The sequence below is a fragment of the Oncorhynchus gorbuscha genome, linkage group LG03 (genome assembly GCF_021184085.1).
Source record: "Oncorhynchus gorbuscha isolate QuinsamMale2020 ecotype Even-year linkage group LG03, OgorEven_v1.0, whole genome shotgun sequence".
NCBI lineage: Eukaryota > Metazoa > Chordata > Actinopteri > Salmoniformes > Salmonidae > Oncorhynchus > Oncorhynchus gorbuscha.
In genome coordinates this window covers 93,340,294-93,367,705 of record NC_060175.1, presented here as the reverse complement: position 1 = coordinate 93,367,705, position 27,412 = coordinate 93,340,294, and the positions used below count along the sequence as shown (strand labels likewise).

Genomic DNA, 27,412 nt, shown 5'->3' with positions numbered 1-27,412 from the left:
TTACAGGGGAGACATCCTCCTCCCTCATGTGGTACCCTTCCTGCAGGCTCATCCTAACATGACAATCCAGCATGACAATGTCACCAGCCATACTGCTCGTTCTGTGGGTTATTTCCTGCAAGACAGGAATGTCAGTGTTCTACCATGGCCAGCGAAGAGCCCGGATCGCAATCCCATTGAGCACGTCTGGGACCTGTTGGATCGGAGGGTGAGGGCTAGGGCCATTCCCCCTATAAATGTCCGGGAACTTGCAGGCACCTTGGTGGAAGAGTGGGGTAACATCTCACAGTAAGAACTGGCAAATCTGGTGTAGACCGTGAGGAGATACACTGCAGTACTTAATGCAGCTGGTGGCCACACCAGATACTGACTCTTACTTTAGATTTTGACCCCCCCCCCCCTTTGTTCAGGGACACATTATTCCATTTCTGTTAGTCACATGTCAGTGGAACTTGTTCAGTTTATGTCTCAGTTGTTGAATCTTGTTATGTTCATACAGATATTTCCACATGAAGTTTGATGAAAATAAATGCAGTTGACAGTGAGGACGTTTCTTTTTTTGCTGAGTTTATAATCAACGTCACACCAAACACGATGACATTTCAAAAGGAGGCAAATAATTAGTCTGACAAACTTATTTTTTTCATCATTGTGATGTAGCCAGATTTACTTTAGATGCAGCATTACTTTAGCTAGCTAGATAAGAATGAGGGTTTTTCACCCTCAACAGTTATCATCAATTTCAAACCTTCACTATAGGAAGAGACAAGCATGAAGAGGGAGGACGGGAGAGAGAGTGGAATGATAGAGAGAGCTGCTCTTAAAAGGGTAATAGAGAAAGTAAGAAAGACGAGAGAATATTCCACAGACAAGGGCGGGTGAGGAAGGTAGACTAGGAAGGATCAGGGAAGAAAAAAAAGGGGGGTGGAGAATTAAACAAGAAATAAAGTGGAAGAAAAAAAGTGATTTGGGTAAGAGAGGCAAAGAGAGCTGGGGGGCAGGCAGCCTGCCTGGCAGAGGTCATAAAGCCTATGTCTGTATCCCAAATGGCACCAATTTCCCTGTATAGTGCACTGCTTTTAACCAGAGCTCTGATTAAATGTAGTGCACTATATAGGAAACTAAGTGCCATTTGAGACGAATCCTAGTAAGATGCCTCTGGCTCTTCATATCTTTTACATTTCTAATTAAAACAGATAAAGAGTGAGGGAGACATCAATCCACCACTGATTTCCCAGTTAAGGTTTTAGAGCAGGCTGTAAACTAGGCAGCCCGGCATCATTGATTTTATAATTAGCTACCGTCACCCCAGACATGAGCTGGAGGGAGCAGAGGAGAGGAGATGAAGGAGAGGGGGAGTTGGGGAAGGAGAGAGGTGCAGATAAAGAGGGGCAGGAGGGTAAGATAAGAACACAGAATGTCGTCTGAGGTCAGAGAAGAGAGGGAGTGAGAGAATGGAAGAGAGAGTGAGGAGATAGAGATAGATATTCAGAAGAGAAGATGAGACATGATTAGCAAATGAGTATCAGAAATGTCATACCCTGAAGGAAGCAACCCAAAATGTTTGAATATTTCTCTTCCATCAAAAAAAAAAACAGGCACATTAGACACAATTGATACAGATCTGTTTTTTAAATGATTATTACAGAAACGAATCCACACGCTTAATGACCCTATATATAAATACCAAAGAATATACATTTTTTAAATAGGTAAGATGACCTCCACAAACAAAACATCATACACACCAGCAAACCACTGGAGCCGTATAGCAATGAGAGTAGGTAGGTATCCTGGAAGGAAGTTACTGCATACACTCATGTAGCTCACAGTAGACAAAGAATAGAACTCCCACAGAATAGAACTCCCACAGAATAGAACTCCCAGAACTCCCACAGAATAGAACTCCCACAGAATAGAACTCCCAAAGAATAGAACTCCCACAGAATAGAACTCCCACAGAATAGAACTCCCACAGAATAGAACTCCCACAGAAATCTATAATGACGTCAACAAAAAGGATACACAACTTTGGGAGCACATACCAGGATGTCAAATTCACCCACCCACAGTAGCTAATAGAGATGTAGTACTAGATTACACTAGAGGTAGAGCTGAAAGGGTGTAGAGACAAAGAGGGGTACTCCAAAACCCTCTGAAGCACAGCCTTCAATTATCAATGATGTCCCATCACAGTTGAATTACAGTGCATTTCTGTATTTTATTTTTAATAAATGTGCAAAGAAAAGCATTGTTTCACTTTTTCGTTATGGCATATTGTGTGTAAATGGTTGAGAGAAAACATATATTTAATCCATTTTAAATCCAGACTGTAACACAACAAAATGTGGAATAAGTCAAGGGGTATGAATACTTTCTGAAGCCACTGTATATGTGACAGATGTCACACTTTCACTACAGCTACACCTCTGTGTGAAGGAACACAGTGATGTCCTATACAGTAGAATCAATATCTCAACCCTTTGGACTAACATGTCAAACCTTATCAGATAGTTGTGAGAGGTTACATTTACTTTTAGAAAGAAAATCAGAGAAAGACAAAGAAAAGAGTAAACAAAACACTATGGCAATGATTATGATAATAACAGACTGGATTAATAAGGAGTATGCAAGTGTAAAAATAAAATAGCAATGTAGCCCCCAAAACATCTCTTACTGCAAAGAAACAGGTGCAAATAGAGCAAATTACAAATATACCAAGCAAAAAGTGTCTTCTTATCAAATGTCATTACCTTAAACTAAACCAGAACATAACTTCATTACGATATAACTAAAGTTGAGTATTGGTTGAAAATCATGAAAAATATAGTGTTATTAAACCAGTACTAATAATATTTTCCCGGCAAACCTTCCATAAAGTCTTGTAACATCTGTATCTATAAATTACATTATGTTATCATGAGATTCCTTAGTTTACAAGTCTTGTAACATCTGTATCTATAAATTACATTTTGTTATCATGAGATTCCTTAGTTTACAAGTCTTGTAACATCTGTATCTATAAATTACATTATGTTATCATGAGATTCCTTAGTTTACAAGTCTTGTTTGCCAGACTGATGATGCTTGGCTGAAGAAGAGACAATTAATTTCTCAATTTGTTATTTAGGCACAAATGTAGAACTGCATCACTCTAAAGCAGAGCTTTAAGCATAACCATGTACAGTACGTCTAGTCTAATAAAACTGATCATCTAGAAATATTTCTTCTATAACAAATACATTGATTTAGCTTTAAAACCAAACACTGATTTAAGGTTAAAATGTGGTATGATGTATGCTCTTATTGCAGGGACTCTACAGCTACCAGCCTGCAGGAGCAATAGCTTTATGTAGATGAGGATAGAATATATTATGAGATTAATAAAAACATGAGAGAACATTAAAATGTCACTCCGACCACTCTAACTACCATTCTGCTCTACCATTCGTCTTGATTAATCTCTCTATAACCAAACTTCCCCCAACCGTTTTCCCCATTTCAGATGCTTCTCTGTCTGTAATTATCCTCTCAACTAGCACTAGGACAGCATTAATAAAGCAAGAATCAAATAATAATGAAGAACAGAAAGTGCTTATAATATAAAATCTTAGGTTTGAATATGAGGAAAATCATGTTATGTGTCAGTACTTTACAATGATTCTTCTAATATAGTTGTAGTGTGTATCAATAACTATAATGACAGTATTCTGAAGAGGTAAAAGTTTGCTGCGCAGACAGAAAAGTTAAAAGCAACTTTTAGATTTGAAATGGAGAGAACTGTGAATGCAGCCTAATCAACCAGACTGACTCAACCAGACTACTATGAATATACTGTAACAAATAAATGCAATGTTTTTCATCGTTCTTTTCTAGGAGACGAAACGTTGAAACAATTATACAGTATTTCTTTCTGGCTCGACTGAAATCAGAGAGGGAGCCTTCAATAACTGACTTATGTTAATTAGTGACCTGTCATGATGTCTCATAAAGTGACACAATCCATAAAGCTCACAACATCAACTCCTCCTGCAACTGAAATAACCCTGTTATAAAACATTACTATTTCAAATCGAATTAACCCTTTAAAATGTCAAATGTTTTACGCTTTATAACAGTCCTATGTCAGGTCGTAACTACGATTTCAGCGATTAGGACAGGTATTATGTCGTTCTTAACACCAGGTTGAGTATAATGGGGGCAACACAACAGCCTTATAGTCATACGTCAAAGAAAGAGTTCATATAAAATGTAAAAGCAAATTGCATATGAACATAGTTTGTCAAGAGTAGAGGTGAGTTGTAGTGTGTGTGCTTGTGTGCTGAATGGCCAAACAGCCAGTGCTGGTGTAGATCTGATCCTGCATCGCCATTCTACCACTGAGAGGTATCAGCCAGGTCACTGGATGAAAGGGAACAACCAAGAAAGGAAAGGTGGTGAACAATCAATCAATCAAATCTTTATCTTTATCGTCACAATTGCTAAATGTGTAGTGGAGTCAAGGCACAGCAGAACTGTAGAAAAGGAATGTAATATGAAAAGAAAGAGGTGAGAGATGGAGGGAGGGAGAAATATAGAGGGAAAGGGTGGGAGAGTGCTTTAATGATGCTGAAAATTGGCCCGTGACTGCGGTACTAGCCTGTAGACAAATCATTGCTACAGCCTGCTGTCAACGAATCTGTCCCCTTGTTCTCCCTTATCCCCTCCCTCACTCCCTCCTTGTGTCACTCACTGTGCCTTACACTGTCTTACACCATCTCTTTCTCCTCCTCCTCCTCACCCTCATTCAACTTCTTTTACGACCTGATATTGAAAACTTCCATCTCTGCGAGCCATCCTCAGCCTATCGTCGTAAATACCATCCCTGTGTGTGTGTGTGTCTGTGTGTGTGTGTGGAGAATGACAGTGTGTGTGTGTGTGTGTGTGTGTGTGTGTGTGTGTGTGTGTGTGTGTGTGTGTGTGTGTGTGTGTGTGTGTGTGTGTGTGTGTGTGTGTGTGTGTGTGTGTGTGTGTGTGTGTGTGTGGAGAATGACAGTACAGTGTGTGTGTGTGATGAGAATGACAGTGGGTGTGTGTGTGTGTGTGTGTGTGTGTGTGTGTGTGTGTGTGTGTGTGTGTGTGTGTGTGTGTGTGTGTGTGTGTGTGTGTGTGTGTGTGTGTGTGTGTGTGTGTGTGTGTGTGTGTGTGTGTGTGTGGAGAATGACAGTACAGTGGGTGTGTGTGTGTGATGAGAATGACAGGACTGTGTGTGTGTGTGTGTGTGTGTGGGGGGGTGACAGGACTGTGTGTGGGGGAGAGAATGACAGGACTGTGTGTGTGTGTGTGTGTGTGTGTGTGTGTGTGTGTGTGTGTGTGTGTGTGTGTGTGTGTGTGTGTGTGTGTGTGTGTGTGTGTGTGTGTGTGTGTGTGTGTGTGTGTGTGTGTGTGTGTAGAATGACAGTACAGTGGGTGTGTGTGTGTGATGAGAATGACAGGACTGTGTGTGTGTGGGGGGGGAGAATGACAGGACTGTGTGTGGGGGGAGAATGACAGGACTGTGTGGGGGGGGGAGAATGACAGGACTGTGTGTGGGGGGGAGAATGACAGGACTGTGTGTGTGTGTTACCTGAGGACAGTGGTCTCAGGCAGCAGCAGAGCTGTCTCGTCTCCAGAGCTGTGTCCTCCACATAGGGCTGTGTCACCCTCCTCCTCCTGCACACACACACACACACACACACACACACACACACACACACACACACACACACACACACACACACACACACACACACACACACACACACACACACACACGCACACACACACACACACACACACACAAATACACACACACACACATAGAGAGAGAGCAGCGAGGCACACATGTAATAATCATATACATGTCCGGCAATAAGCCATAATAGTGTAATAAACAATAATAGTGTAATAAGCCATAATAGTGTAATAAGTCATTATAGTGTAATAAGTCATTATAGTGTAATAAACCATAATAGTGTAATAAGTCATTATAGTGTAATAAACCATAATAGTGTAATAAACCATAATAGTGTAATAAGTCATTATAGTGTAATAAGCCATAATAGTGTAATAAGCCATAATAGTGTAATAAACCATAATAGTGTAATAAGTCATTATAGTGTAATAAGCCATAATAGTATAATAAGTCATTATAGTGTAATAAGCCATAATAGTGTAATAAGTCATTATAGTGTAATAAGCCATAATAGTGTAATAAGCCATAATAGTGTAATAAACCATAATAGTGTAATAAGTCATTATAGTGTAATAAGTCATTATAGTGTAATAAGTCATTATAGTGTAATAAGTCATAATAGTGTAATAAGTCATTATAGTGTAATAAGACATAATAGTGTAATAAGCCATAGTCGTGTAATAAACCACAATAGTGTAATAAGTCATAATAGTGTAATAAGCCACAATAGTGTAATAAGCCATAATAGTGTAATAAGCTTTAGTGCAATAGGCCATAATAGTGCAATAAGTCAATGTAATAAGCTATAATAGTGTAATAAGCCATAATAGTATAATAGTATATAGTATATAATAGTATAATAAGCCACAATAGTGTAATAAGCCATAATAGTGTAATAGTACAATAATGCAATAGTGCACAGGCAGGCCTAATTACCTTCACATGATAACAACTAAACCAAATGAGTCACAGTCAAAAGAAGATAAGTCATGTTATCACCAGGCTATAAGCCTAAGGAAACAGCCAGGCTATTTGTACAGGATATGAGCCCAGAATGAGTGTGTGTGTGTGTTTGTGTATGTGTGCGCGTGTAAGAGCATCTGATACCATATCTTACCGAATCAGAGCTGTGTGTCAGGGTATCTCCTGATTGCCTTGGCAACGAAAGGGGGGCGGGCTGGCTGATGACTACGCCCCCTCGGGAGAGGGGCCGTGACATATCCCTGGGGGAGGAAGGGGGGGTGGAGGGGAGCAGGGAGTCAGGCTGGGCCTGGGGGTCACACAGGCTGTAATGGGCCAGAGGGCGGGAGGACAGAGAGGGCTGGCGAGGGGGCTGCAGGGCCTCAGGGTTTTCATCCTCAGAGTCAGACAGAGAACTGTCAGGGAGACCTGTCAGACACACAGAGTGGAAAACAACAGTGTTAAGTGATCAACAGAGCATGGCAAGGGTCAGGAGTTCTCCCTGGAGGGGAAAAACTCCTGGCTCTAGTCTCCGTATCTACCTCATGATAGGTTGAATTAATCTCAGATTCTATTTGGTGTAGAAATAGAATCTCTTGTTGTGACAGCCCACAGATCAAATGAGCACTGCTGTAGTGCTGTACATACAGCTCAGTGTTAGGCGGGTCCACAATGTTTTAGTGTGGGTGTGTCCGCTCACTGGTGGGGGCGAACACTGCAGCGCTCCACTTGGCGTCTGCCACAGCCTCCATCCTCTGTTCCACCTGACGCATGTACTCCATCAGGTCCTGTACTGAGGAGAGCAGAGACCTGTCAGACACTCATCTACACACACAACTGTTATCCCAACATAACCCCTAGCCTCTACACCTCTAGACACATAGGAATTATTATCTCTCTGTGTGTGTGTGTGCGTGTAAGTGCGTGTGTGTGCGTGCGTGCATGTGTGTGGGTGCGTGTCTCCCTCCCCATGGCAGAAGGACAGAGAGCGTCTGGAGTAGTGGGTAGGGGATAGCAGTTGATTCAGAAATGTGAATGTATGTGGACAGTGGGAAAGGGAAATGGTGGTTGAAGTGTTGGACAGGTGTAGAGAAGGGGTCCTGCCTGTTTCTCCAGCAGCAGCTCTTCCTTCTCCTTCTGGGCCACCCTCAGACTGGCCTTCAGCTCCTGGAGCTCCCTGCGTGTCTCACTCAGCTGCACCTGCAAGGGGAAGTCATCAATAACAGGAGTCATATACTGCTATACACAGCCTGATCAGCAGCACAGCACATCATAAGTAATCAAAGAGACTACTTTTTCCAGTTTGAAGGTTTCAGCATGTTGACAGAAATATAACCCAAAATAAATTATTTTATCGGAATCAAACCCACAATCTTGGAGCTGCAAGTACTATAGAGGACACATTTCAGTATCAGTGGAGGCTGCTGATGGGAGGATAGCTCACAATAATGTCCGGAATGGAGTCAATGGAATGGTATCAAACACGTTTTTAGGTGTTTCATGTGTTTGATATCATTCCATTTACTAAATTTCGGCCAGTATTATGAGCCGTCCTCCCCTCAGCAGCCTCCACTGGTGTGTATAGAGAGTTGATTTTGATTTCCAAGTTTGTTGGTGTATCTAGTCATATCTGTAAATGTTGATTTCCATGTGGTAGAGTAGGTGTTGCTCTTTACCCGGTTACAGTCCTTCTCTCTTCCCAGCTCCACTTCCACCTTCTCTCTCTCCATCCTCTCCTCCTGAAGCTTCTCCTCAATCCGCTGCATCTCTCCATTCAGCTTCTCCAGACGCTCTCTGTCCTTCTGCCATGGTGGGAAACATACCGTTAACATTTAGTCATTTAGCAGATGCTCTTATCCAGAGCGACTTACAGGACCAACTAGGGTGTAAGTGCCTTGCTCAAGGGCACATCGACAGATTTTTCACCTAGTAGTAATTCGAACCAGCGACGTTTCGGTAGCTGGCCCAACACTTTTAACCACAAGGCTACCTGCTGCTAGACTACCACACAGTCAAAATAATGTTGATCTGTTATTTTGCTGCTAAGACATTCTGCTACTTGCATTCCAGGTAAATGACTACTTGAGTAATCCAATTCATATGATTATTACTGTCTGCGGTGGTGTGTCCTACCGAAGTGGTATGCTGCAGGCTCTGTCTCTCCTGGGACCAGTGTGCTCTGCCCTCCCTCAGAGTCAGGTTGGCGTCAGCTAGCTGCAGCGTGAGCTGGGCCGCCTGGAGCCTGGCCTGGTGCAGCTCTGCCTGGCCCTGGTCCCTCTGGGCCACCAGAGCACACAGCTCTTCCTTCAGGCCCTCAGCACCACGCTCGCTGGCCCCCTGACGCTCCCGCAGGCCCCACACCTCAGCCAGGGAGGCCTCGATCTCCGCCTGATAGGAAAGATGAGAGGAGGGTGAGAGTGGGATGCCATGACAGTTCAACAACAATAACATGGTTTTGTTAGATGACTGGTGAGGCCATGGGACATTGGGTACTTTCCTGTTGCATTGTCTTTAATCACCCTCACCACTCCCTATCCAACTTCCCATCCCTATTCTTCTAACCAGCAAAGTTTGCAATGTTGGTTAAAATAAACTCAACAGCAGTGTTTGTATTAGATGACTGGTAAGGACAAGGGACAGCCATGTGTACTGCCATGTTCCTGTTGCATTGTCTTCTGTTCTTTCCCCTCCCAATCCCTTACATCCTCTTAGTAACTGGACTTATCCCTCTCTGGGTGGTGCCAGTCTCGCCTGTTTGCTCTGTGCTGTATTCAGCCTGTGTGTGAGGGTGGTGATGGTGTGTAAGGGTGGTGCCAGGCTCACCTCTTTCCTCTGTGCCATGTTGAGTCTGTGTGTGAGGGTGGTGATGGTGTGTAAGGGTGGTGCCAGGCTCACCTCTTTCCTCTGTGCCATGTTGAGTCTGTGTGTGAGGGTGGTGATGGTGTGTAAGGGTGGTGCCAGGCTCACCTCTCCTCTGTGCCATGTTGAGTCTGTGTGTGAGGGTGGTGATGGTGTGTACGGGTGGTGCCAGGCTCACCTCTTTCCTCTATGCCATGTTGAGTCTGTGTGTGAGGGTGGTGATGGTGTGTAAGGGTGGTGCCAGGCTCACCTCTTTCCTCTGTGCCATGTTGAGTCTGTGTGTGAGGGTGGTGATGGTGTGTAAGGGTGGTGCCAGGCTCACCTCTTTCCTCTGTGCCATGTTGAGTCTGTGTGTGAGGGTGGTGATGGTATCCCGTAGCTGCAGGGCATGTGTGTCTCTCTGGGCCAGGGAGCTCCTCAGACCCTGGAACTCAGCAGACAGGCTCCGCAGTTCCCCCTCAGTCTGCTCCAGCTTGAGCTGAGGAAGACACAGGGGGAGAGGAAGAAGAGGAGGAAGAGGAGTTTGGGATCAGACATGATGTGTGGTTATTGTTTGGGCACAAAATGGCTGCTATACTTCACCCAGGTAAGACACTACACGTTGGTAGTGAAAAACACTTAGAAAAGCACTAAATAAATCCAAGTCATAGTACCTGCAGAACTTTCCTCTCTTTCTCATCCTTCATCATTTGAACTGCTTGCTTTTTGTCCCTCTCCGTCATCCTACACACAGAGACAGAGTTAGCGTTAACCAGAGAATAGTTTAAGAATAATAAGCACACAGATAAAAATATAAGAGATTGAGGGAGACGAGGAAAGAGAGAGAAAGAGAAAATGTCTAACTTTTGTGAGTGTAATGTTTAACGTACTCTTTTTTTGTTTATTTCACTTTTGTTTATTATCTATTTCACTGGCTTGAGAGAGAGAGAGAGAGAGAGAGAGAGAGAGAGAGAGAGAGAGAGAGAGAGAGAGAGAGAGAGAGAGAGAGAGAGAGAGAGAGAGAGAGAGAGAGAGAGAGAGAGAGAGAGAGAGAGAAAGAGAGAGAGAGAGTGAGAGAGAGAGAGAGAGAGAGAGAGAGAGAGAGAGAGAGAGAGAGAGAGAGAGAGAGAGAGAGAGAGAGAGAGAGAGACAAAGATCAAAAGAAGGATTAAGATTGAGGTTGAGGGAGATAGAGAAAGATCAAAAGAAGGATTGAGATTGAGGTTGATGGAGATAGAGAAAGATCAAAAGAAGGATTGAGATTGAGGTTGAGGGAGATAGAGAAAGATCAAAATGAAGATTGAGGTTGAGGGAGATAGAGAAAGATCAAAATGAAGATTGAGGTTGAGGGAGATAGAGAAAGATCAAAAGAAGGATTAAGATTTACGTTGAGGGAGATCGAGAAAGTCTCTGACCTCTCCAGCTCAGTCTCTCGTTCCACAGCTTTCAGAGTTAGCGCTTTAATGTCATCCTCCAGCTCTCTGATTCGCTGTTTGTTGGCTGCTTTCTTGGCCAGTATGGAACTCTTCTCCTGAGCCAAGGCCTCCTCTGACGCCTCCACCTGCTGTAATGGGGGAGAGAGAGATGACAGGAGGGAGAGACAAAGGGAGAGAGAGAAAGAGCAAGAAAGAAAGAGATGTATAAAATCTACAGTTGAAGTCGTAAGTTTACATACACTTCGGTTGGAGTCATTAAAACTTGTTTTTCAACAACTCCACAAATTTCTATAGTTTTGGCAAGTTGGTTAGGGCATCTACTTTGAGCATGACACAAGTCATTTTTCCAACAATTGTTCACAGACAAATTATTTCACTTATAATTCACTGTATCTCAATTCCAGTGGGTCAGAAGTTTACATACACTAAGTTGACTGTGCCTTTTTAAACAGCTTGGAAAATTTCAGAAAATTATGTCATGGCTTTAGAAGCTTCTGATAGGCTAATTGACATCATTTGAGTCAATTGGAGGTGTACCTTTGGTTGTATTCCAAGGCCTACCTTCAAACTCAGTGCCTTTTTGCTTGACATCATGGGAAAATCAAAAGAAATTAGCCAAGACCTCAGAAAAAAAATTGTAGACCTCCACAAGTCTGGTTCATCCTTGGGAACAATATCCAAACGCCTGAAGGTACCACATTTATCTGTACAAACAATAGTATGCAAGTATAAACACCATGGGACCACGCAGCCGTCATACTGCTCAGGAAGGAGACGCATTCTGTCTCCTAGAGATGAACGTATTTTGGTGCGAAAACTGCTAATCAATCCCAGAACAACAGCAAAGGACCTTGTAAAGATGCTGGAGGAAACAGGTACAAAAGCATCTATATCCACAGTAAAACAAGTCCTATATCAACACAACCTGAAAGGCCACTCAGCAAGGAAAAAGCCACTGCTCCAAAACCGCCATAAAAAAGCCAGACTACGGTTAGCAACTGAACAAGAGAAAAAGGGGATGCTTGCAAGCCGAAGAACACCATCCCAACCGTGAGGTACGTGGGTGGCAGCAACATGTTGCTTTGCTGCAGGAGGGACTGGTGCACTTCACAAAATAGATGGCATCACGAGGGAGGAAAATTATGTGGCTATATTGAAGCAACATCTCAAGACATCAGTCAGGTAGTTAAAGCTTGGTCGCAAATGGGTCTTCCAAATGGACAATGACCCCAAGCATACTTCCAAAGTTGTGGCAAAATGGCTTAAGGACAACAAAGTAAACAGTATTGGAGTGGCCATCACAAAGCCCTGACCTCAATCCTATAGAAAATGTGTGGGCAGAACTGAAAAATCATGTGCGAGCAAGGAGGCCTACAAACCTGACTCAGTTACACCATCTCTGTCAGGAGGAAGGGGTCAAAATTCAACAGACTTATTGTGGGAAGCTTGTGGAAGGCTACCCAAAACGTTTGACCCAAGTTAAACAATTTAAAGGCAATGCTAACAAATACTAATTGAGTTTATGTAAACTTCTGACCCACTGGGAATGTGATGAATGAAATAAAAGCTGAAATAAATAATTCTCTCTACTATTATTCTGACATTTCACATTCTTAAAATAAAGTGGTGATCCTAACTGACCTAACTAAGACAGGGAATTTTTTACTAGGATTATAAATGTCAGGAATTGTGAAAAACTGAGTTTAAATGTATTTGGCTAAGGTGTATGTAAACTTCCTACTTTAACTGTATATATTCTATAAAGTATGGTATCCTGAGCCTCCTTGTAGATGGAAATGCACATTAGACCTGCAAATGTACTCCTGCTGTTTTGGCATTTAACATTACAAGATCATTTACATCTGGGGTTTGTGATCTTGTCTATCTACGTCAAATCACATTTTACACAGACACTGGGGCTACTTGGACATAATCAAACAACCTTGGCATGGACATTAACCCTGTCTTGTAATGTTACATTACCTCCTGCCTCCTCTCCATCTCTTCCATCCTGTCTCTGCTCTCTTGCAGCTCTTCCTTCAGCTCAGAGATGTTCCTCTGCAGCTGCTCACGTCCTCTGTCCCAAGCCTCTCTCGCCTTCCCGTACTTCTCCTTCTCTCTCTGCTTCATCCTTTCTGCCCCCTCCCGCGCATGGATCAATTCGGCCCTCTCACGCAGACACTCTTGCAGGCGACTCTGATCGACAGAGAGAAAGAGAGAAAATGAGTCCCCCTAAAACATGATCAATCTCCATCTCCATCTCTTTGGAACAGTGTATTGATTACCACCTCTGTTTATACATTTTATCCACTTTCATTCATATCCAATTTCATTCACTCTCTCTTTAAGTGAAAGATGGAAATATGTACTTCCCTTTACTGTCCTCCCTCTCCCCCCTGCTCAGACTTCCTCTCTGCCCACCTTCAGTAGTTCAGCCCTGGGTACAACCAGCAGCATGTCAGTCCCTCCCTCTCCCCCCTGCTCAGACTTCCTCTCTGCCCACCTGCAGTAGCTCAGCCCTGGGTACAACCAGCAGCATGTCAGTCCCTCCCTCTCCCCCCTGCTCAGACTTCCTCTCTGCCCACCTGCAGTAGCTCAGCCCTGGGTACAACCAGCAGCATGTCAGTCCCTCCCTCTCCCCCTGCTCAGACGTCCTCTCTGCCCACCTGCAGTAGCTCAGCCCTGGGTACAACCAGCAGCATGTCAGTCCCTCCCTCTCCCCCTGCTCAGACTTCCTCTCTGCCCACCTGCAGTAGCTCAGCCCTGGGTACAACCAGCAGCATGTCAGTCCCTCCCTCTCCCCCTGCTCAGACTTCCTCTCTGCCCACCTGCAGTAGCTCAGCCCTGGGTACAACCAGCAGCATGTCAGTCCCTCCCTCTCCCCCTGCTCAGACTTCCTCTCTGCCCACCTGCAGTAGCTCAGCACTAGCTACGACGAGCAGCATTTTGATCCCCCTCCTCCTTAACTACACCCCCCCTCCTCCTCTCTGCTCACCTGCAGTAGCTCAGCCCTGGGTACAACCAGCAGCATGTCAGTCCCTCCCTCCTCTCCGTGAGCTCCTTCCTCCAGGGTGACCAGGTCTTCCAGAGGCTTGGGGGCACTGAAGGTAAACTGGGGGCTGGCAGAGCACACCTCTCCCTTTCCATCCACGTACACAAACTGGTACTGTTGGGAACTTAGCTTGGGCAGGTAGGAGGCTGCAAGAGGGAGGGAGGGGTAAAGGGAAATGGTCAGTGGAATATTTAACTAGATGTCTACATGCTTATCCTCTTAGATGTAATGGCAAAATGTAGATTTACGCCTAAATAGACATACCCAAAAGTAACTGCTATTCATGTGTAATTACATGATTCTGACATGCCAAAACTTGGTATATTTGGAAAGAAGACATCTGGGAGATTATGAGGAAATGATCAGAAGATAGATAGGAGTAACATAGTTCAGAATACACAAGATCAATCACACACAAAATAATAATATGTATTTTTCTTTTTTTTGTAATCTTTCATTAACAAGCTATGAGTGAATTATTGATGCCCAGAGCTGGAAACACATCAGATGGCTTCCACAACATGTGAACAATATCAGGAAAAAAATGGGATTGATAGACCTCAGAACTGGAAATGGGCAAATGTTTTAGTAAGTAGTGTCCGGTGTGTTCACGGGATGTTTCCAAGTGTCCGTTTCCAAGTGCAATCCACAAACGCTATTTGTTCAGTATGAAAACACCATTTCTACCATATCAACCTTACTCAAACATTGTGGTGGTGTTATGAAGTATCCAGGGTACATTCAAGTTTCCTTTCAACCTCTCCAAAGTGTCCGAATGTGGTAATTGCATACTGGATAAACCTAAAAGTTATTGTTCAGTATAAAAACAGAATTCCTACAACACCAACCTCTCTCAAACATTGTGGTGGTGTCTGGGGACATACAGGGGATATCCAAGCGTTTCATCATATTTTTCATGTGCAAAGACATAGTCACTCTGTGGACATTCAATGTTTCCATTAAGTCATACATCATCAGATAGCATTGGCAATAGATTAGATTTGTTCCTTCCAACCTAAAGGTTTCATTTCATACCTCCCCATGTATCCTCCCCATGTATTTCATACCTCCCCATGTATCCTCCCCATGTATTTCATACCTCCCCATGAATCCTCCCCATGTATTTCATACCTCCCCATGTATCCTCCCCATGTATCCTCCCCATGTATTTCATACCTCCCCATGTATTTCATACCTCCCCATGTATCCTCCCCATGTATATCATACCTCCCCATGTATTTCATACCTCCCCATGTATCCTCCCCATGTATTTCATACCTCCCCATGTATTTCATACCTCCCCATGTATCCTCCCCATGTATTTCATACCTCCCCATGTATTCCATACCTCCCCATGTATTTCATACCTCCCCATGTACCCTCCCCATGTATTTCATACCTCCCCATGTATCCTCCCCATGTATTTCATACCTCCCCATGTATTTCATACCTCCCCATGTATCCTCCCCATGTATTTCATACCTCCCCATGTATTTCATACCTCCCCCATGTATGTATTTCATACCTCCCCATGTATCCTCCCCCATGTATTTCATACCTCCCCATGTATTTCATACCTCCCCATGTATTTCATACCTCCCCATGTATCCTCCCCATGTATTTATACCTCCCCATGTATTTCATACCTCCCCATGTACCTCCCCATGTATTTCATACCTCCCCATGTATCCTCCCCATGTATTTCATACCTCCCCATGTATCCTCCCCATGTATTTCATATCCTCCCCTCCCCATGTATTTCATACCTCCCCATTCCCCATGTATTTCATACCTCCCCATGTATTTCATACCTCCCCATGTATCCTCCCCATGTATTTCATACCTCCCCATGTATCCTCCCCATGTATCTCCCCATGTATTTCATACCTCACCATGTATCCTCCCCATGTATTTCATACCTCCCCGTGTATCCTCCCCATGTATTTCATACCTCCCCATGTATCCTCTCCATGTACTTCATACCTCCCCATGTATCCTCCCCATGTATTTCATACCTCCCCATGTATCCTCCCCATGTATTTCATACCTCCCCATGTACCTCCCCATGTATTTCATACCTCCCCATGTATCCTCCCCATGTATTTCATACCTCCCCATGTATTTCATACCTCCCCATGTATCCTCCCCATGTATTTCATACCTCCCCATGTATTTCATACCTCCCCATGTATTTCATACCTCCCCATGTACCCTCCCCATGTATTTCATACCTCCCCATGTATCCTCCCCATGTATTTCATACCTCCCCATGTATTTCATACCTCCCCATGTATCCTCCCCATGTATTTCATACCTCCCCATGTATCCTCCCCATGTATTTCATACCTCCCCATGTATCCTCCCCATGTATTTCATACCTCCCCATGTATTTCATACCTCCCCATTCCCCATGTATTTCATACCTCCCCATGTATTTCATACCTCCCCATGTATCCTCCCCATGTATTTCATACCTCCCCATGTATCCTCCCCATGTATCTCCCCATGTATTTCATACCTCACCATGTATCCTCCCCATGTATTTCATACCTCCCCATGTATCCTCCCCATGTATTTCATACCTCCCCATGTATCCTCTCCATGTACTTCATACCTCCCCATGTATCCTCCCCATGTATTTCATACCTCCCCATGTATCCTCCCCATGTATTTCATACCTCCCCATGTACCTCCCCATGTATCTATAGCTCAAACACAGACCAAATGGAAGCTTACCTTGTAAGATGTTTGCTTTTTGGTGAAAACGTTGTGTTAAATAAACATTTTGACTCTCGGGGTTGGTGATCAATAACGGTAGGTCACTGGCAGACAAATAAGACATCCTCATGATCTGTGGAGTCCCGTCTTTCGGTGTGTATCGACGTATTCCGTGTTTATTTAGTTTATGCTTCACAAAGCAAACCGGAATGAAATTAGGTAATCTGCTTGGCCTGCCCTTTTACATTAGTATGCCCATGGATTACAGCCAACATCCACACTGAGCTAAGGGCTAGAGCTGCAACTTTCAAGGAGCGGGACTAACCCGGAAGCACACAAGAAATCCCATTATGACCTCCGACAAACCATTAAACAGGAAAAGTGGGGGGGCAGGGCTTGCAAACCATTACAGATCACAGAAGGAAGCTACATTTGTCACAACATAAAGTCTGTAAACTACTGTGAGGACACTTGTCACAACATAAAGTCTGTAAACTACTGTGAGGACACTTGTCACAACACAAAGTCTGTAAACTACTGTGAGGACACTTGTCACAACATAAAGTCTGTAAACTACTGTGAGGACACTTGTCACAACATAAAGTCTGTAAACTACTGTGAGGACACTTGTCACAACATAAAGTATGTAAACTACTGTGAGGACACTTGTCACAACATAAAGTCTGTAAACTACTGTGAGGACACTTGTCACAACATAAAGTCTGTAAACTACTGTGAGGACACTTGTCACAACATAAAGTCTGTAAACTACTGTGAGGACACTTATCACAACATAAAGTCTGTAAACTACTGTGAAAACACTTGTCACAACATAAAGTCTGTAAATTACTGTGAAGACACTTGTCACAGTATAAAGTCTGTAAACTACTGTGAAGACACTTGTCACAGTATAAAGTCTGTAAACTACTGTGAAGACACTTGTCACAACATAAAGTCTGTAAACTACTGTGAAGACACTTGTCACAGTATAAAGTCTGTAAACTACTGTGAGGACACTTGTCACAACATAAAGTCTGTAAACTACTGTGAGGACACTTGTCACAACATAAAGTCTGTAAACTACTGTGAGGACACTTGTCACAACATAAAGTCTGTAAACTACTGTGAGGACACTTGTCACAACATAAAGTATGTAAACTACTGTGAGGGCACTTGTCACAACATAAAGTCTGTAAACTACTGTGAGGACACTTGTCACAACATAACGTCTGTAAACTACTGTGAGGACACTTGTCACAACATAAAGTCTGTAAACTACTGTGAGGACACTTGTCACAACATAAAGTATGTAAACTACTGTGAGGGCACTTGTCACAACATAAAGTCTGTAAACTACTGTGAGGACACTTGTCACAACATAAAGTCTGTAAACTACTGTGAGGACACTTGTCACAACATAAAGTCTGTAAACTACTGTGAGGACACTTGTCACAACATAAAGTCTGTAAACTACTGTAAGGACACTTGTCACAGTATAAAGTCTGTAAACTACTGTGAAAGCACTTGTCACAACATAAAGTCTGTAAACTACTGTGAGGACACATGTCACAACATAAAGTCTGTAAACTACTGTGAAAGCACTTGTCACAACATAAAATATGTAAACTACTGTGAAAGCACTTGTCACAACATAAAGTCTGTAAACTACTGTGAAAACATTTGTCACGACATAAAGTCTGTAAACTACTGTGAGGACACTTGTCACAACATAAAGTCTGTAAACTACTGTGAGGACACTTGTCACAACATAAAGTCTGTAAACTACTGTGAGGACACTTGTCACAACATAAAGTCTGTAAACTACTGTGAGGACACTTGTCACAACATAAAGTCTGTAAACTACTGTGAGGACACTTGTCACAACATAAATAAAGTCTGTAAACTACTGTGAGGACACTTGTCACAACATAAAGTCTGTAAACTACTGTGAGGACACTTGTCACAACATAAAGTCTGTAAACTACTGTGAGGACACTTGTCACAACATAAAGTCTGTAAACTACTGTGAGGACACTTGTCACAACATAAAGTCTGTAAACTACTGTGAGGACACTTGTCACAACATAAAGTCTGTAAACTACTGTGAGGACACTTGTCACAACATAAAGTCTGTAAACTACTGTGAGGACACTTGTCACAACATAAAGTCTGTAAACTACTGTGAGGACACTTGTCACAACATAAAGTCTGTAAACTACTGTGAGGACACTTGTCACAACATAAAGTCTGTAAACTACTGTGAGGACACTTGTCACAACATAAAGTCTGTAAACTACTGTGAGGACACTTGTCACAACATAAAGTCTGTAAACTACTGTGAGGACACTTGTCACAACATAAAGTCTGTAAACTACTGTGAGGACACTTGTCACAACATAAAGTCTGTAAAAAGTCTGTAAAAACTACTGTGAGGACACTTGTCACAACATAAAGTCTGTAAACTACTGTGAGGACACTTGTCACAACATAAAGTCTGTAAACTACTGTGAGGACACTTGTCACAACATAAAGTCTGTAAACTACTGTGAGGACACTTGTCACAACATAAAGTCTGTAAACTACTGTGAAAGCACTTGTCACAACATAAAATATGTAAACTACTGTGAAAGCACTTGTCACAACATAAAGTCTGTAAACTACTGTGAAAACATTTGTCACGACATAAAGTCTGTAAACTACTGTGAGGACACTTGTCACAACATAAAGTCTGTAAACTACTGTGAGGACACTTGTCACAACGTAAAGTCTGTAAACTACTGTGAGGACACTTGTCACAACATAAAGTCTGTAAACTACTGTGAGGACACTTGTCACAACATAAAGTCTGTAAACTACTGTGAGGACACTTGTCACAACATAAAGTCTGTAAACTACTGTGAGGACACTTGTCACAACATAAAGTCTGTAAACTACTGTGAGGACACTTGTCAACATAAAGTCTGTAAACTAAACTTGTCTGTAAACTACTGTGAGGACACTTGTCACAACATAAAGTCTGTAAACTACTGTGAGGACACTTGTCACAACATAAAGTCTGTAAAACTGTACTGTGTAAACTACTGGACACTTGTCACAACATAAAGTCTGTAAACTACTGTGAGGACACTTGTCACAACATAAAGTCTGTAAACTGTCACAACATGTGAGGACACTTGTCACAACATAAAGTCTGTAAACTACTGTGAGGACACTTGTCACAACATAAAGTCTGTAAACTACTGTGAGGACACTTGTCACAACATAAAGTCTGTAAACTACTGACACTTGTCACAACATAAAGGACACTTGTCACAACATAAAGTCTGTAAACTACTGTGAGGACACTTGTCACAACATAAAGTCTGTAAACTACTGTGAGGACACTTGTCACAACATAAAGTCTGTAAACTACTGTGAGGACACTTGTCACAACATAAAGTCTGTAAACTACTGTGAGGACACTTGTCACAACATAAAGTCTGTAAACTACTGTGAGGACACTTGTCACAACATAAAGTCTGTAAACTACTGTGAGGACACTTGTCACAACATAAAGTCTGTAAACTACTGTGAGGACACTTGTCACAACATAAAGTCTGTAAACTACTGTGAGGACACTTGTCACAACATAAAGTCTGTAAACTACTGTGAGGACACTTGTCACAACATAAAGTCTGTAAACTACTGTGAACACTTGTCACAACATAAAGTCTGTAAACTACTGTGAGGACACTTGTCACAACATAAAGTCTGTAAACTACTGTGAGGACACTTGTCACAACATAAAGTCTGTAAACTACTGTGAGGACACTTGTCACAACATAAAGTCTGTAAACTACTGTGAGGACACTTGTCACAACATAAAGTCTGTAAACTACTGTGAGGACACTTGTCACAACATAAAGTCTGTAAACTACTGTGAAACACTTGTCACAACATAAAGTCTGTAAACTACAACACTTGTCACAACATAAAGTCTGTAAACTACTGTGAGGACACTTGTCACAACATAAAGTCTGTAAACTACTGTGAGGACACTTGTCACAACATAAAGTCTGTAAACTACTGTGAGGACACTTGTCACAACATAAAGTCTGTAAACTACTTGTGAGGTAAACACTTGTCACAACATAAAGTCTGTAAACTACTGTGAGGACACTTGTCACAACATAAAGTCTGTAAACTACTGTGAGGACACTTGTCACAACATAAAGTCTGTAAACTACTGTGAGGACACTTGTCACAACATAAAGTCTGTAAACTACTGTGAGGACACTTGTCACAACATAAAGTCTGTAAACTACTGTGAGGACACTTGTCACAACATAAAGTCTGTAAACTACTGTGAGGACACTTGTCACAACATAAAGTCTGTAAACTACTGTGAGGACACTTGTCACAACATAAAGTCTGTAAACTACTGTGAGGACACTTGTCACAACATAAAGTCTGTAAACTACTGTGAGGACACTTGTCACAACATAAAGTCTGTAAACTACTGTGAGGACACTTGTCACAACATAAAGTCTGTAAACTACTGTGAGGACACTTGTCACAACATAAAGTCTGTAAACTACTGTGAGGACACTTGTCACAACATAAAGTCTGTAAACTACTGTGAGGACACTTGTCACAACATAAAGTCTGTAAACTACTGTGAGGACACTTGTCACAACATAAAGTCTGTAAACTACTGTGAGGACACTTGTCACAACATAAAGTCTGTAAACTACTGTGAGGACACTTGTCACAACATAAAGTCTGTAAACTACTGTGAGGACACTTGTCACAACATAAAGTCTGTAAACTACTGTGAGGACACTTGTCACAACATAAAGTCTGTAAACTACTGTGAGGACACTTGTCACAACATAAAGTCTGTAAACTACTGTGAGGACACTAAAGTCTGTAAACTACTGTGAGGACACGTGTCACAACATAAAGTCTGTAAACTACTGTGAGGACACTTGTCACAACATAAAGTCTGTAAACTACTGTGAGGACACTTGTCACAACATAAAGTCTGTAAACTACTGTGAGGACACTTGTCACAACATAAAGTCTGTAAACTACTGTGAGGACACTTGTCACAACATAAAGTCTGTAAACTACTGTGAGGACACTTGTCACAACATAAAGTCTGTAAACTACTGTGAGGACACTTGTCACAACATAAAGTCTGTAAACTACTGTGAGGACACTTGTCACAACATAAAGTCTGTAAACTACTGTGAGGACACTTGTCACAACATAAAGTCTGTAAACTACTGTGAGGACACTTGTCACAACATAAAGTCTGTAAACTACTGTGAGGACACTTGTCACAACATAAAGTCTGTAAACTACTGTGAGGACACTTGTCACAACATAAAGTCTGTAAACTACTGTGTCACAACATAAAGGTAAACTACTGTGAGGTGTCACAACATAAAGTCTGTAAACTACTGTGAGGACACTTGTCACAACATAAAGTCTGTAAACTACTGTGAGGACACTTGTCACAACATAAAGTCTGTAAACTACTGTGAGGACACTTGTCACAACATAAAGTCTGTAAACTACTGTGAGGACACGTGTCAGTCTGTATTCACCTCTGACTGCTGTAATGTAATGTATGGTTGGTTATTCAGTCTGGTCTCGTCTTTGTACCATTGTCTCTCTCATCCTCATTATTCAAGCTCCTACTTCTTAAAGGAATTGACTCAGAGCCGGACAAAGACTTATTTCAATTCAAACAGGGAAAGAAAGCGAAGAGAAGGTGAAAGAGAGAGAGAGAGAGAGAGAGAGAGAGAGAGAGAGAGAGAGAGAGAGAGAGAGAGAGAGAGAGAGAGAGAGATAGAGAGACAGAGACAGAGAGAGAAGGTGAAAGAGAGAGAGAAAGAGAAAGAGAGAGAGAAAGAGAGAGAGACAGGGACAGAGAGAGAATGTGAAAGAGAGAGAGAGAAAGAGAAAGAGAGAGAGAAAGAGAGAGAGACAGGGACAGAGAGAGAAGGTGAAAGAGAGAGAGAGAAAGAGAAAGAGAGAGAGAAAGAGAGAGAGACAGGGACAGAGAGAGAAGGTGAAAGAGAGAGAGAGAAAGATAAAGAGAGAGAGAGAGAGAGAGAGAGAGAGAGAGAGAGAGACAGACAGACAGAGAGAGAGAGAGAGAGAGACAGAGAGAGAGAGAGAGAGAGAGAGAGAGAGAGAGAGAGAGAGAGAGAGAGAGAGAGAGAGAGAGAGAGAGAGAGAGAGAGAGAGAGAGAGAGAGAGAGAGAGAGAGAGAGATCAAAAGAAGAGGGAAAGAGGGAAACAATCTGATCATCTCCTTTCTATAACACAATGTAACTTATTGAGTCCTTTCTCTGCTTTAAATATCAGTCACGAGCCTACAGTACCATCGACCAGGCTAATTCAATTTACTGAAAGATCAATTCAAAGTTAGAGCTTTTCCTTACAACCTTGGCAGAGTATGAATGTTGTGAAATACAGATCTATACCAACACACTGTTGAACGCTCTCACACTTTTATTAAGTGCGGATATCTATCTTTATTTCATTACTTTATACCCAAACCTGTAAATGACTGGATTTATGTATGCTATAGTCTCTGAACAGAGTATAAATGTTGACACTGTCAGAAATAGAGGAAGGGTTTGAAAAGAGAGCAGTACCCTGGAAATGGACACAGCAGTTGACATCTGTGCCCTCCTGGTAGCCTGCCGGCGCCAGGGCCCAGACAAAGGTGTGGTAGTCCTTCACTGACGACCATCCCACCTGATCCCAGCGGAGAGAGAAGAGAGAGAGAGATCAACATTGAGAGACAGAGAGAGACGACAAGGGGACAGGGGGATAGACAGGGAGGCACACACGTAAACACACAACAATCCTGGTTGTTAATACATCAAGAATTGTTTTGCATTCCACTTTATTTACACTCAACAGAGTCTGCCACTCCTCACACTCGGCTTTTAGTTATCAGGTTAACTTGATCAGGTTAACTTTACCTTGAAGAGTCCGACCCAGTCATGGCTGGCCCAGGTATGTTGTGAGCTGACACTGTAGTGGCACTCCACGCGGCTCTGAGGGAAGTAGCTACTACCCACGTTCCTAAACTCCACCCTCCAAGCCTTCTCCATGGCAACACAGTAACACAGGTAGACTGGCGAACACATGTGGGGATATATGGTAGAGGGAGGAAAAATACAGTCAGGCATCCCTTTTATTTCACAATACGTAATAAATGAGTCAAACACTTACATACTTGACCTGCACTTGATTGAAATGTTTGATAAGACAGAACCAATAGAGTAGTCACAAAAGTGAAATCGTCAAGCTAAATTAAGCACACCTCAAATAATTTATAATATTTGACATACAGTATATATTTGTCTGGAACTCAAGGACCTGTTCAGTGGAGCACATTGAGAAGTAGGTAAGAGGTGACTGCTGTGAAACAAATGGCTGAGAGAAAGAGAGGTGTACTCTGGGAGTGTTTGTTCAAGTAAGTGGATCTCTTCAATGAGCATATGGAGGTCATGTAAAGGCATGGGGGAAAGACACCCCCAACATCCTGACTCCCCAGGACCCCTCACACCCCCAGCCCCCTTACCCCCCCCCCCCCTTCAGTCCCATGACACCCCCAGCCCTCTGACACCCCAAGTCCCTAACCACCCTAGCCTCCTGATCCCCCAGATAGCTGACACCCCCTACACCCTGACAAACCCAGCACCCTGATCCCCCAGAATCCTGACACCCCCCTAATATTTCTATATTTTTTAAATCATTTATTTTTATTTTTGGATTTGTGTGTATTGTTTTGTATTGTTAGGTATTGCTGCACTGTTGGAGCTAAGCATTTCGCTACACCTGCAATATCTGCAAAATATGTGTACAAAACGAATGACATCTGATTTGAATGTGTATTAGGTAATACCACGTGTATAGGACATGTATAACCCATGAAGAAGCGCAACAAAACAACCTGTATTATTCCACCTGACAAGAGCATTTGCGTTATGTTTATTTTGTTAGAAATTAACAAAAGTCCACAAATAATACAATATGTGATTAAAAAAATACTTATTTTACTATATAAGATAAAACAAAAAATACCTCTAAACTGTGTGAGTGTGCAAATAACACCGCAGGAGATGAGTGTTCAAGACAAGGCCCAGTAGCCTAGCAGCAGTGTACGCATTAGACTAGTGGTTCCCAAATAGGGGCACTAGGATCCCTGGGGGTACTTGGCCTAACCACAGGGGGTACTTGAGAAGCCTCGTGAGATCATTGGCCTACTGGTAATAATGCACATGAGGGACATGAGGGTGTACTTCAGGGCTACTGCGGGTAAAACAAAATTCAGTTGGTTCTACAGTAAACGAAAAAGGTTGAGAGCCATTGCACTAGACTAGTTCGTACATAATAAACTGTCTTTATGCGCAAAAGCAATAATAATCAGGACCATCGGGCCCGTTAACCGATCTCACCGTAATCTGAAATAGAAAAGAAAACTTGTGCGCCCACAACAAATACTTGTGCGTTAGCATCACTAAATAAGACAATAAGTTAGTTTTCATTTGTCTGCAGAGGGAAAACTCTACGCACATACAGATCGACAGAGTTTCTTCTACTGAGACGTACCTTATTCTTGCCTTTTTGGTATCCAATTGAGCCGTCACTATCAGAAAACGATGTCAGAAAACAACGATTTTAAAGATGCATAATAACGGCGTCTCTTTGGCTCAACTGTTCCACTAACATAGAACAGTAACATAAACACATGCATCACAGAGTGGTGGTGTGTTTGCTGTATTGTGGGAACTGCTGTTCTTTATTACTGACTGAAGCACAGACGTGAAGCTAGAGATTATAGAATAAAACTACAACCCCCAAACACAGATGAGACGCTTGAGAGATACATAACGTTCTACTGTAATTTGATGCTTGTAGCGTCCATGGCTGAGGATTCATTATGTTTTATTCGCCGATTGCAATACACGGTCACTCTCATTGGTCATGCCATGGCCTTATAATAAACGGTCCAGCCGCAAGTCATTGATGTGCAGAGAAAAACAACTCATCGGGTTTAATATGAATTGCGAAATAATGGATGAAGGGTAGTTTTTGATGAGAGCAACCATATCCACTGTATTTGCAACAACCAAATGTGTAATTCCTATAATTGCATACTGTCCATCATAGCTGCCTGCTCCCAATATGGTCTTATTTAGTCCTGTAAAATGATAGGCTATGAATTACGTGCCCATCTCCAGGAAAAGCAGAGGTCTTCATTAACTCCGGAATGACACTTGAGCACGGCAGCATTGACAGGTGAAGAGACATGACAGGAGAGATGTTGGCAAGGTAATATTACCTGACAACACTCCATGTGGGAAGAGGTGCTAGAGTAATGAGTATCTGCCTCCCTCACTCTATCCCTGGTGTGCAGTGTGTTGACAGCATATCATGCTTATCCAGGGACACAACTTTGGTTTTAGGAGTGGGGAGACATACTGTAAATAGAAGTAAGAGTCACCAGTAGCAGGATAAATGGATACAAATGGTAATGAAAAATCAATAATCAATGAGCAGCAGTATAATGGTAGTAATACATCTAATCAATAATCATTATAGCATCAATGTACGTGTGGGTGTAAATGTGGATGCAGAGTAGTCAAGGGAGATGTATTAGGCAGACGTGTTGACCCTGACATCACACTGCTTACTTAGCTAGTACCACTTCCACCTGATTCAGCTCACACTGAGGCTCCAACCGAGGTTTTACATTTTTGTGATGTTTTAAAAAATATATAACCAGGTAGTGAGTGCATAGAGAACAGAATTTGACAAAACACTCACTGTACAGAAAATGATTAGACTATATATATTAGTTACTGGGTAAACAATGTGAAAAGGATTAGACTACATGTACATGAGATCACATACGTTACTGGGTAAACACTATGCCAAGCAATCATAAGTTACTGGGTAAACACTATGCCAAGCAATCATAAGTTACTGGGTAAACACTATGCCAAGCAATCATAAATTACTGGGTAAACACTATGCCAAGCAATCATTAGTTACTGGGTAAACACTATGCCAAGCAATCATAAGTTACTGGGTAAACACTATGCCAAGCAATCATTAGTTACTGGGTAAACACTATGCCAAGCAATCATAAGTTACTGGGTAAACACTATGCCAAGCAATCATAAGTTACTGGGCAAACACTATGCCAAGCAATCATAAGTTACTGGGTAAACACTATGCCAAGCAATCATAAGTTACTGGGTAAACACTATGCCAAGCAATCATAAGTTACTGGGTAAACACTATGCCAAGAAATCATAAATTACTGGGTAAACACTATGCCAAGAAATCATAAATTACTGGGTAAACACTATGCCAAGAAATCATAAATTACTGGGTAAACACTATGCCAAGAAATCATAAATTACTGGGTAAACACTATGCCAAGCAATCATTAATTACTGGGTAAACACTATGCCAAGAAATCATTAATTACTGGGTAAACACTATGCCAAGCAATCATTAATTACTGGGTAAACTCTATGCCAAGCAATCATTAATTACTGGGTAAACTCTATGCCAAGCAATCATAAATTACTGGGTAAACACTATGCCAAGCAATCATTAATTACTGGGTAAACACTATGCCAAGCAATCATAAGTTACTGGGTAAACACTATGCCA

At 42.2% G+C, this 27,412-nt stretch overlaps 1 protein-coding gene across 1 annotated transcript; it reads right to left on the bottom strand.

Annotated features, from left to right (window-relative positions):
* Positions 1-1,617: 1,617 nt before the first annotated feature.
* On the bottom strand, positions 1,618-25,490 carry LOC124032258 (calcium-binding and coiled-coil domain-containing protein 1-like). Its single transcript, XM_046344516.1, has 15 exons — positions 25,337-25,490; positions 23,701-23,855; positions 23,368-23,470; positions 13,943-14,145; positions 12,931-13,143; positions 10,927-11,075; positions 10,186-10,255; positions 9,855-10,010; positions 8,807-9,061; positions 8,350-8,475; positions 7,778-7,873; positions 7,374-7,461; positions 6,831-7,102; positions 5,606-5,691; positions 1,618-4,401 (listed from the first exon to the last, which is right to left on the bottom strand). The coding sequence occupies exons 2-15, from the start codon at positions 23,830-23,832 to the stop codon at positions 4,374-4,376; spliced, it is 1,977 nt and encodes a 658-aa protein (XP_046200472.1). The 5' UTR covers positions 23,833-23,855; positions 25,337-25,490; the 3' UTR covers positions 1,618-4,373.
* Between the last annotated feature and the right edge of the window lie 1,922 nt (positions 25,491-27,412).

Excerpts from the sequence above, each read along its gene's own strand:
- LOC124032258 (XM_046344516.1), bottom strand. The coding sequence starts at position 23,832 with ATGGAGAAGGCTTGGAGGGTGGAGTTTAGGAACGTGGGTAGTAGCTAC. Across the intron at positions 7,462-7,777 it reads AGCTGCTGCTGGAGAAACAG|GACCTGATGGAGTACATGCG; the intron begins GCAGGACCCCTT and ends TCCTCAGTACAG. Across the intron at positions 7,103-7,373 it reads TGCAGTGTTCGCCCCCACCA|GTCTCCCTGACAGTTCTCTG; the intron begins GTGAGCGGACAC and ends TGTGTCTGACAG.